Source organism: Cinclus cinclus, chromosome 17 (assembly GCF_963662255.1).
Source record: "Cinclus cinclus chromosome 17, bCinCin1.1, whole genome shotgun sequence".
NCBI classification, from domain to species: domain Eukaryota; kingdom Metazoa; phylum Chordata; class Aves; order Passeriformes; family Cinclidae; genus Cinclus; species Cinclus cinclus.
The window spans coordinates 11,090,142-11,103,189 of NC_085062.1; the positions used below are offsets into that span (position 1 = coordinate 11,090,142).

The 13,048-nt window shown below is 41.9% G+C and overlaps 1 protein-coding gene across 1 annotated transcript; it reads left to right on the forward strand.

Moving 5' to 3' along the window:
• The first annotated feature begins 36 nt into the window (after positions 1–36).
• On the forward strand, positions 37–12,538 carry LOC134051149 (melanotransferrin-like). Its single transcript, XM_062504720.1, has 18 exons — positions 37–83; positions 2,709–2,841; positions 4,340–4,503; positions 4,863–4,962; positions 5,369–5,545; positions 5,725–5,887; positions 5,994–6,058; positions 6,716–6,873; positions 7,356–7,542; positions 7,715–7,863; positions 8,072–8,162; positions 8,470–8,538; positions 8,794–8,976; positions 9,255–9,411; positions 10,086–10,168; positions 10,968–11,152; positions 11,479–11,665; positions 11,945–12,538. The coding sequence occupies exons 2-18, from the start codon at positions 2,787–2,789 to the stop codon at positions 11,992–11,994; spliced, it is 2,223 nt and encodes a 740-aa protein (XP_062360704.1). The 5' UTR covers positions 37–83; positions 2,709–2,786; the 3' UTR covers positions 11,995–12,538.
• The last annotated feature ends 510 nt before the right edge of the window (positions 12,539–13,048 follow it).

Sequence of the window (13,048 nt, forward strand, 5' to 3'; positions counted from 1 at the left end):
GCGGGCGCTGCCGGGCACAGCGGCTGGGAGGGGGACGCGCCCTGAACTTCATTCCTGAGGGGAGAGCCGGCATGGGGATACGGGTGCGGGGTGTTCTTCAAAGGGGGCTTTGATCTGTGGGGTGGGCTGTTCTCTTGGCGCGGGGGGGAAAGGGGCCGTCGCTGAGGCGGTGAGGAGTGGGGATAAGGCCGGCCCTGAGGGGACGGGATGGGGGAGCATTTCCCCGGAGCTATAGAGTGGGCACAGGGTGATGGTTCCTGAGGGTTTGTGCTATGGGAATGAAGCTGCTTCACGAAGGGATTATGGATGTGCCCAGCGGGAGGAGGGGGCTGGTGGAGTTCAGCTGCTTTTTAGCGCTGCTGTTGACAGACAGGTAAGTTATTTGCCCCAGGTATGGGAGCACTAGGAGTATCAGGGCAGGGATTTTAAGGAGGGGACACATGACATGGGACAGACACAATGCTGTTCTTCCCAGTGAAATGTCTGGCTGGGTAGTGTAGTAACATCTATTCCACCTCTTGATGTCCCTTGCCTGGATGTTGGCTGACTGTCTGCTGCCCAGAGTAAATTTTATAGAGGTTTTTTTGGTTTTCCAGTCTCTTAGGTGAATCCCTAGATGAATAAATGCTACACTGATGGGAAGTAGCTAATTACCTTTCTCTGACGGTGGCACAGGGGTAGTTTCATACCGTGAATCAGTAGGAAAAGAGTTCAGGAGTCCTGGCACTGTGTTTCCACATGCTTATGCTTTAGGACATGGTCCTCAGGCAAGCTGATTAATTCAAATTCCTGATTTATGCTTATTTTCCTGACCAAGCCTAAATGAAGTCTACAACACCTTCATGTCATTCTGCCTTTTTTTCACATCACCATAGGCAGTAGTATCTCTATAAAAACACTTGTACAAGAAAGCCTTTCATTGTTAAATATGTAAAATTTGAGGGGAAATCTAGATACAGCACCCATGAAACAGTAATATTATTAGCTGACTGAATTGTTGGGATTTACATATCCTGTATATAGTGCATGTACATTGATGGGAAGTAAAACATCAAAGAAGATGGGTTTTGATGCTGTTAGATGCTTTGGTACAAGCCTTGCAAGAACCACTAGCTTTGATGTGTAAGTGCACCCCACTGGTGGGCCTGACAGACAAATTTCCCCAGAACAGACTGAGAAGAGATTCAGAGGTGAAGGTGTGGTTATATGTAACACACTTGTTTATAGTGTAAAATAATTGTCACAAGGCCAAACTGATTAATAATCTGTCCTGATCTAATATTTCTCCTTGGGATTAAAAGTAAATATGTGGACATGTAACTATTTTAAAATTACTTTTACTGTGTGCCTTGTTCTTACATTTAGGGCTTTTTTTTTAAACATCTGATAAGATTATATAGAGTGCACTTCCTGAGGGATAAAATGTACTTCCCTACGGGTACTGAGCTGTGCTAGGCCTGTGCAGCTGAGCTAAGTCCAAAATGGAATTAATACCACAGCTCCTGCCACAGAGGAGAGAATACAGGTCGTGGGGCTTGAGAACATTTGTTCAGAGAGTGCAGGAAGAAATGAGAAATGCCTCAGGCTGGATGGGGCTTGGAGCAACCTGATTTAGTGGAAGGCATCCCTGCCCTTGGCAGGGGGTGGAACAGGATGAGCTTTAGATGCCTTCCAACCCAAACCATTCTGTGATTCTGTATAACTTCTTCTGTCATCAGATCAGTGGGAAACAATACCTCAACAAATGTTGCAGATCTAGAGAGGGAACTTGTGGAACTCAAGAGATAAGCAATACCTGAGTGTGAAAGAAGCAAGTGGGGAATGATGACTGAATCACTAGGGAAGGGTACATAAGGCTACAAAAGAAATCAGGGAAACGTATCTGCAAAAGTATGTGAAGTAGACAAAGCACCAGGGAAATCTGTAAGATCTGTAAGAAGGAAAACAAAAGTAAGATAAAAAAATCTATTCCTCCAGAGCTCCTGGAACAGTTACTTCTTTCCTGAACAGGAAAGATTAAACCTCATCAACACTATTTTATACATCATCAGACACTTCTGCTTATATATAATTTATAAATAAATGCATATTTTCCCTGCCATAGAATTAATGATGTTAGTAGCTGCTGTAGAGTAGTTAAGAGGTAATAATACTTCAGGTTAAGCATTAGAAAATAGGGGTATAAGGCAGTTTGGATGAGATTGCTGGGCTGTAATGGAATGAAGAGAATCAAGACAGTCAACAGTATCCCTGCTCTGTTCTGAATTCTTAGGGAGGCATAGGATTACTTTTTGTTGACAATTACTCAGTAGATAAGCCATTATCAGGGGAAAAAAATAAGGTAAGAAGGACCCTTCAGTATTCTGTAGTGAAATATGGTTAGTAGTTTGGATAATTCACTTAGCTTTAGGTATCTTTTTTGTAAGTTAGGTGGGTGTAAGTCTCGCCTGTCTCCCAAAGGCATTTGGGTGCCTTTTGAAACAGCAGAAGTATTATTTATTTCTAAAGCAGAGGCTTACATTTCTTTCTATGTCTGATAAAAATAGAGCAGAAAATGCATGGATATTTTCCATCTGTGGGTAGGAAAGGGACACTGTCCCTTTCTCCTTTGCATACAAGGATATACCATCCTCTGACAGTTCCTTTGTTTCCTTAAATCTTGGTTTATCCTCGTTGATGTCTAAATCCCCCTTGTTATCTTCCAGAAGCTTTGTTCATCTCTGTGGAATTCCTGGTATGAGAAGGCAGCATCAGGGTAGAGAGAAGATCCTTGCTGAACTGCTGTAATGATGAAGGCAGTGATTTTAATTGTCCTTATCACCTTCTCTTTGCTGGCTTCAGGTAAGGCTGATGCAGAGAGGGAGGGAGAGAGAGAAAGGTTAGCTCTGGGTGGGTGACATTCAAACTAATATGTGCTTTGGGTTTGCTTTCCTCTGTGCAAAGAAAGAAGTTGCAGTTAGAGCTGCGCCTGTGTTTTTTCTGTTTGATCATTGGCAGATGGTGACCCTGTTTGTTTTGAAGCAGCTTGATATACAACTTCCTTAGTAGTTCAGTGAGGGTGTGTTGCCTTGGAATAGTTGAGATCTGCATACTTGATAGTCATGTCAGAATGAAACCGTGGACCTTAAGTTGCTCCCCTCTAAAACCACTCTGGGTTCTTCTTGGAATTGTGCTGAATTAATGACAAAACAAGTGGAGGAGTGGAGGACTAATGCCTGATGCTATGCTCAAATAAATAAAAACTTCCATGATTTAACTGTACACATTGCTAATTCTCATTAATAGTTCTCTAGAGAGTCAAAGGCTTAAACATCTGGAAATGACAATGTTACAGATATTGTGGCATTTTCTGTGCATTCAGTCCTGGTTTTCATTACATGACTTAAAAGATTCTCTTGAGTTACATAACTGCACCCTATTTTTATGTACAACAATCACTTTTTCCCCTCCTTAAATGTCTAGTATCTTCTTGGAGGTGCATATGTTGATATATTTCAGAGTAGAATACATTTCAGAGGAATAATACCAGATGGAATAATTGCAGCCTAAGGCAAAAGAAGAAATTTTGTTGGCATGACTAGGTTGCTTTAAGATGTAGCTTTATAGTTGGTTTAAACCCACTGAACCTCCAAGTCCTTCTGAAAAAGGAAGTTTCACCTTCACCTCTACCCTTAAATGCATCTTTTTCATGTGTGAAAGCACCAGAGGAAACAGCAGAGCAAAGGTTAAAAGAATGGCCCGTATTGATACCAAGGACAGCAGTAAAATGGATAAACCCTGGGGAATGCATGTTTACATCAAGATTAGAAGGTTTGTGCTCTGAGAGAGTCACATCCCAGTTGACTTGCTAGGAGAAAAACTGCACTCTGGTAACAGAAGGATGGTTACCCTACTTTGTAAGTGCCATTCCTTCTCTTGCTATCCCAACAGGAAAACAGGCATAGCCATAAACACATCCTTATCTCTGGTTCCTCCTAATCTTTGGTGGCAGCCTTACCTAAAATTCACTAAGGAAGATTCTGTGGCAAAAGATCTTGCCATAATAATTTCCGATTCTTGGAGAATCTGCCTGCAGCTATTTGGTTGCTTTCAGTCAAAAGGAAGCAAAGATACATATTAAACAGCATCAAATGTTCTCATGCTGGGCAAAAGTGACCTTGGTCACATGTGGCCGCATCTTTTTGGGTGCCTCTTGGGTACGGGGATGGGAGTGAGCACAGTCAAACTATGGGGAAGTTAAATAAAATAGAATAATCTCTCTTTTCCATAAGGTGTTAAACTGAGGGGTTTTTTTTTCATGACATCCTACAAATCTTGATTTCTTTTTTTGACCCTACAGGGAAGAAATTCCGATGGTGCACCCTTTCTGACCTGGAACAAAGAAAGTGTTCTGAGCTCTCCAAAGCGCTTACAGCTGTGCTTCCCCTCACTACTGCCAGTTCCTTTACTAGGATTTCTTGCATCAGAGCCCACAATACATTCGACTGCATTGATAAAATCAGGGTGAGTTCACAGAGACTTTAAAAACTGATTTTGTGTCCAAATCCTCTTGGAAAAGTGACAGGTAAACAGAAACTATGGGAAAATAAAATGATACTGAAATAATTGAATTGTTTATATGACAAAGAAGTGAGTCACTTGAGAGGCAAGAATTACATCCTGTGAGCATTCTACCAGACTTACTGTTTTAACTCAGCTAATGTCTTTGCAGTTGCCAAGAAATAGAGAAAGCTGCTTGGAAATAAATAGACAAAAGCAAACTACTTAATTAAAATTTGTTCAGGCAGAAACTGTGGTCTTGAACCTTCTGTTTGTTTCCTTGTGAACACACTTGTTTTGAGGGTTTTGGTGTTCTTTTAAAGGCAAATAAAGCAGATGCTGCCTCCTTGGATGCTGGAGATGTTTACTCTGCTGTAAAGCTGTACGGTTTGGCAGTGGTGGCAAAGGAGATCTATGATCAAGGTAGGCTGGTAAAGCTGAAGAATAAAGTGTACTTCTGATTTAGCTAAGAAATGACTCTAGGATTCTTGAAAAAAAAAAGTCAGTATGTTTTTATTAACTTTGTAGGAATATGGAGGTGGCTAACAATTGTTTCCAAAATACTTAATGATGATGAATAAAATATCAGTGGTGCTTTGTACCCAGTAGCCTTTCTGTCTGTGGTACTGACAAACTTGCATCGTTTGTTTGACAAAGTGCTGTGTAGCCAGTATATGGTTAAGTTCTGGCACAAGTACCTACATTGAATAGGCCTAAGCTAATTTCTTCTTTAGCCATTTTCACTGAAGTAGTTCAGCTCCTCTTCAGAGATGGCAGCTGCAGAATTGAGATTTTCTTTTTTTCTGTTACACATTTTGTGCTGTTGCAGGAAACTGTGTGTTTGCTGTAGCCATTGCCAAACGAGGAACCCTGGATATCCAGAGTCTACGAGGGGTGCGCAGCTGTCACAATGGAGCCAGGTGGACATCGGGCTGGAATATTCCACTTGGCTTTCTCCTTGCAAGAAATGATCTTTCCTGGGATGAGGCACAACCTCTGAGCCAAGGTAGGTGATGGGAGCCATAGGGCTACCTCTGGCCACAGAGAAAGTAACTGAAAAGCCAGCAGATATAGGAAGAACTAGTTATGGACGTGATATGTTAGGCCCCTCTTCTGATTTTTTTCCTCATTTGACTTTTTTCTTTCTTTCTGTTTTGTTTTTGTTTTTTTCCCCTACACCTGCAGCAATTAGTGAGTATTTCAATGCAAGCTGCATCCCTGGGGTTGGTCTTGCTGCTCCCCGATTGTGTGCTCTCTGCCAAGGACAAAAATCCTATGTCAGAGACAGGAACCATTTCTGTGAGACAAGCAATAATGAACCCTTCTATGACTCTGAGGGAGCCTTCAGGTGAGCTATGGGACACTGGGGCTGGATTCAGTTTTGGGGGAAAAAGGACTTATAAGGTAGGAAAACCAGGTGAAATGTTAATAGGATGGCATTTGTCTTCCTGCAGGTGCTTGAAGGATGGAGTCGCAGATGTTGCCTTTTTAGATCATCTAAGAATTATGAGTGCCACAGGTAATATTAAAAATGCAGTTTTATTTTAATCTCTGGCTGTGCTCTTTCCTGCACAGGTGTTTGAGGGATATGCGTATATTTTTGTTGTTTCTGGGGAAAGTTCAGTCCCTGAAAGCAGTTCAGGGGTATTTCTTGACTGTCCATACAACTCAGAAAGAAACAGAACAGGAAAATGTGAGTGAGCGTGAGCAATGATTGCTCACAGGAGATTCTTAGAATGGGAGCAGTCAGGTGACTTCATTAGATGTCTCTGACACAGCTGTCAGTCCTTGCTTTGCCTGAGTTACAAGATTCCTTTTAAAATTCAGTGTATTGAGCTGCACAACTGAAGTTCCTGTACACCTGCCTTGTACTTTTAAACTCAATTGACCTCTGCAACAAAGGTGGTTAGCAGTAGTATTTGCAGGTAAGTGTTTTTAAATAAACGTATTTACAAGGTTACAGCTTAAAGATTATTTTGGAGCAGCTCTGGCTGAGGTCCCTCTCTTTGTTAAGAGAAGTACTTACCAAAGACAACTTTCCCAAGTGTGCTTGGTGCACTGTGCTGCCTGCATAACCTTTAGCACCCCCCATTGAAAGACGTTGTACATTCCATCTTTGTGCCTGCTGCCAAGCCATGGCTCTCGTCACAGACTCATGAGTGTCTCCTTGTTCAAGAGTCAGAAGAACAGGAATATGAACTCTTATGTCCTGATGGGTCCACAGCTGAGCTGACAGAGTACAGCACCTGTAACCTGGGCAAGGGGCCTGGCCGCGGCATCGTCACCCGCAACAACTTCCAGAAGATCACCAACAAATTTCTTAGCATGATCCAAGTGAGTGAATGTGATAAGCTGTCTACATCCAGACACAGTTTTTTCTTCCATCTTTGTTTGGCAGTTATGACCCGTGTTCCCTTTTTTCTTGAGAAATTTATATTTAGTGTGAATAAAGTGCTAAAAATTGTTCTGGGGAAGGATCTTGCATCAGCTTGTGTAAGGTTTTGCTTTTTTCTAAAGTGTTCTTCTGTAGGAGGCTGGGAATAAATCAGTAAAGAAAGGGAAGATGCCACAACACACAAACTGCGAAATGGCTAATGATGTTCATCCTGCCATGGAACTTGAATCAATTTTTATGTAGCTGAGGGAGACTCTCATAGGTTCAGGCAGGGCTCACTTTTCTTCATCTCTTTTTCTCAACTTAAAAATAGTATTTGATATCTTGACCACTGATAACAAAGGGAGGGAAGGCTGAGGCCACCTGTTGCTGGAAGAATGAGCAGATTTGTTGCAATTTAGAAGTGTTGTTCTTGTCCTAGCGCCTCTTCGGGCGTAAAGGAAAGGAAAGAGACAGATTTGAACTCTTCAGTTCAGCATCCTTTGGGGGAAAGAACCTGCTGTTCCAAGATGCCACTCAGCAACTGCAGCTTCTCGAGGAGCAGCTGGAGATTTCCTATGTCCTTGGTCTGGATTATGTAGCTCTCCTTAAGGGACTCGGCCATGAAGGTAAGAACCATTCCAGAGGACTGGAGCTAAGGAAAGAGAAGAGAAAGTTCTTTTTCTGCATTATTCCTCCCTCCAGGCACAAATGCATTTACCTGAACATCCCCTTAACATATAACAGATTTGTGCACAGGTAATGTGACATGACTGGTGATATGATCTGCTTGCATTTCAGGGAGCTCTTTGGACAACAGCGTTGTGCGCTGGTGCTGCATCAGTGATGCTGAGCTTCGCAAATGTGAGGAGTGGGCACTGAACATCAAATCTGACCCATTAGTCTGTGTCCAAGCGACTTCCATGACCAAATGCATTGAAATGATCAAGGTAGGAGACTCCTTCTGCTTGGAGTATAAGACTGCACAGGGTGTGTATGTCTTGTTTGAGCTAAAGAGAGGAAAACTAGCTTGAGGCATAAGTGAGAATGGGAAGGAATTGATGCAGGGGAATTTCCAGCCAGTGGAGAAGTCCTGCTGCTTGGATACACAATTCATGCAAATCCTGGTTTTGTTATTTTCTCTAATGCTGCTGGCAGAGTAGCGAGGCTGATGCAGTCACCCTGGATGCAACACACGTGTACATTGCAGGGAGATGTGGACTGGTGCCTGTAGCTGCAGAATGCTATGGTGAGTTCTCATGTGACCTTATCAAGAAGAGAGGGAATCAAAAAAGTACCCTTAAGAATATAGTTAAATTTCCAATAGTTTTGTGATGTTTTGTGATGGAAGCAAGAATCAGTATAAAAGTCCAAATACTCTTCCCAGCTCTTCCACTAACAGGCTCTAGCATTTGGTCTGGTTATTTTATCCCTTTTGTTAAAAGGACGGAGGTGCTGACATGGCTGAAGAGGATCACAAGGGTTTTGAAGGAATGCTGCCTTGTAAAAGGAATGATAGCAGCTGCAAGATTCTTAATGTTTATCTCTCCTTCCAGGGGGAGACTGTGCCCCAGCAACTGAGACCATGGAGAAAACAGGGAAAATAATTCATCTTAAGCACAAAGGTAATAGAAACTTTGAGAGGGCATAAGGTTTAGATTTTCCTGAGACTGCTCTAGGGTTTATGTAAGAATGTATTCCCATGTTGGTTTAGAATAGAGTTTTCTGTGCAAGGACAAGAGCTTTGTGGCTAAGCAAAGAGTGTAGGTCTTGTACTGTAACTGAAGATACTGTGACATGATGAAGGAGGGAAGGGGGGGCTGTACCCTTCTGGAATACATAATTGCCTTGATATAACTGGTTTTGTCATTGTTTCACAGCACTACCACCAGTTTACGCTGTTGCCCTAGCTAAGAAAAGTGCCAAACAGATTCACATCCATAACCTTAGGGGAAGGCGATCCTGCCACAGCCACCTGTACAGTCCTGGGGGATGGTTACTTCTGTCCAGACACACAGTGGGAGCTCAGCAGAATGATACTGAGAGCTGTGATATTGCCTCTGGTAAGGGCTGCTCTGGGTTATCTCTTACCTAGACCATGAAAATCCGAAGCTCTAAATTTGGGAGTTAAATAGAGAAGAGGCCATGAAGATCTGGCCAGCAACGGATGACTACAGTTTCAGAGGGTGTTGAAGCACCTTTTCCTCATATTTGACTGTGTCACACTATTTAGCCCTCTTGTTGCTAATTGTTAGGATGAAATTTCTTTCCTGTCTTTTCTCATATGTGAAGAGGCTTGGGAACACCTTGCCTTAATCTCATCTCAGTTTTTTTTACTCAGCTTATCAGAATTACTTTTGGAAGGGCTGCATGCCAGGAGCAGATGGAAACCTCTGCAAAGTATGCATTGGAGACAGTGAGGTGGAAGGAGCTCGAGTGTCCAGCAGATGTGCTGCAAGTCACAATGAACGTTACTATGGCAATATGGGAGCACTCAGGTGAGCTTCTTGTGTGAGAGTCAGAAATGCAGAGCAAGAGCTAGAACTGTCTTATTGTTTTGCTGATTTTTTTTTTATTTTTTGAAGGGTTTTTTATTCCTATTTGTTAAGCATCTGACTGTATAAACTTTTGCTAGTGTGTATTTTATTTTGGTTGCAGTTGCTATGAGATGTTCAGCTGACTGATGATTTAAAATGGTCATGAAACCATTTCCAGAGCAAGGCAATGCTTCCAAACATGTAAAGCTTAGAGCATTGGTACTGACTCATTAAAGGAAAGGGATTGAAAGATCAGAGAGCCGATGTGCTGTGGTAAGAAGCTGTGTAGCATACTGGAGATATTAAAAATTAAATAGTTGAAGACACAGGCAGAGAAGACTATCAAAGGTGAAAGCACTCTTATGAAATATACATAATGCATTTAGTTGAATTCCATTCTTTCCTGCCTAGGCCTGGGTGAAGGTGCACATTGTGCAGCAGTTTTGACCTGGGAGCTGCTGTAAGGGATGAAAAGAATTGTTTTAGCAAATTTCTATGCTGAAATCACCAACACATTCCAAAGGATTAGAGATGGGAGGGATACTTCCAGCTACTCCTATTTTAGCTTCAGACAACCATCCAAATGTCAGTCACCATGTAGTGCTGTCTGATCACTTGGTTTTTTCTTGCACTAGGTGCCTAGTTGGCAATCCCAGTGGAAGAAGCTTTGGAGATGTAGCTTTCCTGGAACACTCAAACCTGCTCCAGAACATAGAGGGTAAGATGCAGATATTCTCTTTTCCTTTGAGAATGTTCATTAATGTCAGTTACTTCCCACAAACAACCATCACTCATGAGGATCAGCCTTTACAGGTTTAATCTAGATCCATGAAGTTGTGTTTTTAAGTGGAACATTGCTAGAAGCTTTCTGCATGTAGGTGTTCCAGTAAAGCTCAACATTCAGATTCTGAGAGGAAAGAACAAGAGTCACCCAGTACAAAGATGTGTGTTGGGATAATTATCCTTGGAGACTGCACTGAATTTCTGGAAAGCTCAAAGCTTTAAAAGGCAAACCAAAATATGTTTTTCTTAGAGTCAAGGAGGAAAGGAACCCTCAATAAAACAAAATAAAATTATATTCTACGCAATTTCAGTAAGAGACTTTTCTAAGACAGGAATCTCTCTAAAAGCAAATTAAGGTACAAGGGGCTGGAAACCCACAGGAATTCCTGCAGCACTTATCAGTTTGTTTGGGGAAGCAAAGGGCATGCAGGCTGAATTGCTTTGTTTCCAGAAAGGGATCTGGTTACAGATGCAGATGAGACACGATATGCTGTTCATATGCCTTGATATTATTCTGATTTAGTTGATAGGTGCAGCTTAAGTTCACTGCCCTCAGTGAAAACACTACCCTGATCCTTATGCATTCCTAAGAAATTACTACATAGCACATAGCTGTGTTTGTTTTGAACACATTGACTAAACTTCTCCCTCTCAAGTTTTAACATTTTGAGATTCACACTCTCTTCTGCTTTAATTTTTCAAAAGGATTACCTTTCATTTCATATTCTTTTCAGATCTGGGCAGCTCTGGTTGGGCAAAAGGTTATACCCCCCTTGACTTTGAACTCTTGTGTCCAGACGGAACACGCGCTCCAGTCACGGAATGGCCACACTGTAACCTTGGCCCCATTCCCCCCAGCACAGTCATGACTCGACCAGTCACTGTCACTAAAATTTCTGACTTTCTGCTGAAATCTCAGGTATGACAGGTAACAGGGAAAAGCTTGGCATGCTACCATTTGTTATGTACAACTGCTGAAAACCCTTTCAAGATGAAAAGCTCTATATACTAGTGCCTTCAGATCCAATACAAAAGAATTAAAAATATGCATGAGAGATGAAGAAAATAATTATTTGGATTCTCTTAAGGGGTATTTTGGCACCAGTTCCCATTCCACAGAAGCCATACTTTTGCTGAGCAATAAGGCACTGCAAAACTGCATCTTTTTGTACTATTAAGAACTATGCTAGATGAAAGTACTGTTAATGACCCAAGCTGTGAAACTTTTATTCCTCTTCTGTTCAGGAATCTCTGGGAAGCAAATTGGATTCTGAATTCCAGCTCTTTCAGTCGTGGAAGTATGGTGAAAGTGATCTGCTTTTCAAAGACACTGCTCAGTACCTCGTTCATGCAAGTCACCTGAGCTATCAGGAGATCCTTGGAGAGTCTTTCATGCAGCTGGCAGAATCAGTGTTCAATTGCACACCTGCAGGTAAAGTCAAGTTCTTAATTCTGAGTTAGAGAGAAATGTAGCAGGCAGCCTTTTGTGCACAGCTCTGACCCTTTTGTTTAGATTGCATGGAGAAGTATGTTCTACCTAATCCTGTTTGTAACAAATTTCTAATGATCCTGTATTAGACTCAGGTGAGATTAAGTTAGTAACTGCAATTCAGAAGGGGAATTCACCTCTATTCTGTTGTTTTATCTGAAGAACTTACTAGTTTTGAAACTGATAGCATCTCTAAGTGTATACTTTCTTACTGGTTTGTAGGCATCTTGGACTTCTGCAAACAGGATATCTGTGCATCCTCATCCAACTGACAGCTAAGGCAGAGGCTTTGCAGGGTACATAACATCAGCATTGTTGCTGAGAACAAGGAAAATGTGCTGAGAACAAGGAAAATCCAAAGCAATCACCAAGGAAACAGTCATCCCTAGAAATGTATGCTGAACACCTTCTTGTCTTTTTGTTTCAGCAGAGTTTATGTTTATGATGATGTAATACTACTCATCTGTCACCCCTCTCTTTTTTTGGAGCACGGCAACATGGGGAACAGCACAACCAACAGCACAGAACTAGGATCAGCACTGTGGAAAGAGCAGGGCCAGTACCATGGACTAAAATACAGACTGGTATGATTAGCACAGGTTAGTTGGTAGTGGTTTGCATTTTTTGTCTTAACAGTTTCCATCCACAAGCCCCAATCAACTGACATTTTGGTAGTTGCAACATTGTCTTCCTCTAGCTGTCATTTTGGTTGCAGCTAGATAGTCCTTGCTGAATGCTGTATTTCTTCTTTAACCAGTTTTTACTAGTACATTAAAAACATTTTTTTCTCACCAATAAATGTATTAAGACATTTAACAGCCATCAGAACTGGATGCTTGCAGCAATGGATATTCTTCTTTGTCAAGACCTCCAACCATTACTTTATATTGACACTTCGAATTGAAGATTCTCTGAAATGTCAAAGTATTATCTATCAATTAAACACCACAAGTTTTACAAGCAGGAAGTGCCTGAATGTGATCTGAAACCTTTTGAACAGAAATCATCAGTTCATCTGTATCATGTCAATACATGTCCCAGTATGGTGACAGAGCCAAATCCTCATAGTCTGTTTCAGCTAGCAAGCTGCAGCCCTGAAGGAGCAGGGAAAAGAGCAGGATGCTTGTTTAGGCCTCTCAGGTGTTCCTGCCTTTCTTTCCTGGAGCTTCCCTGCCATCTGTGGGGTCTGTGAGACACTGCACTCTAGAGAAGGGAGTTCTGAGAACACGGTGAAGAAATGCATCTGGCAGCCTAGCTTGGCCAAGAGCAGCATTCAGCTGATCAGGGATAAATTACAACTGTGGGTTATACACAAGATTTTATGAG

Excerpts from the sequence above, each read along its gene's own strand:
- LOC134051149 (XM_062504720.1), top strand. The coding sequence starts at position 2,787 with ATGATGAAGGCAGTGATTTTAATTGTCCTTATCACCTTCTCTTTGCTG. Across the intron at positions 8,163-8,469 it reads TGTAGCTGCAGAATGCTATG|GGGGAGACTGTGCCCCAGCA; the intron begins GTGAGTTCTCAT and ends CTCTCCTTCCAG. Across the intron at positions 10,169-10,967 it reads CCTGCTCCAGAACATAGAGG|ATCTGGGCAGCTCTGGTTGG; the intron begins GTAAGATGCAGA and ends TATTCTTTTCAG.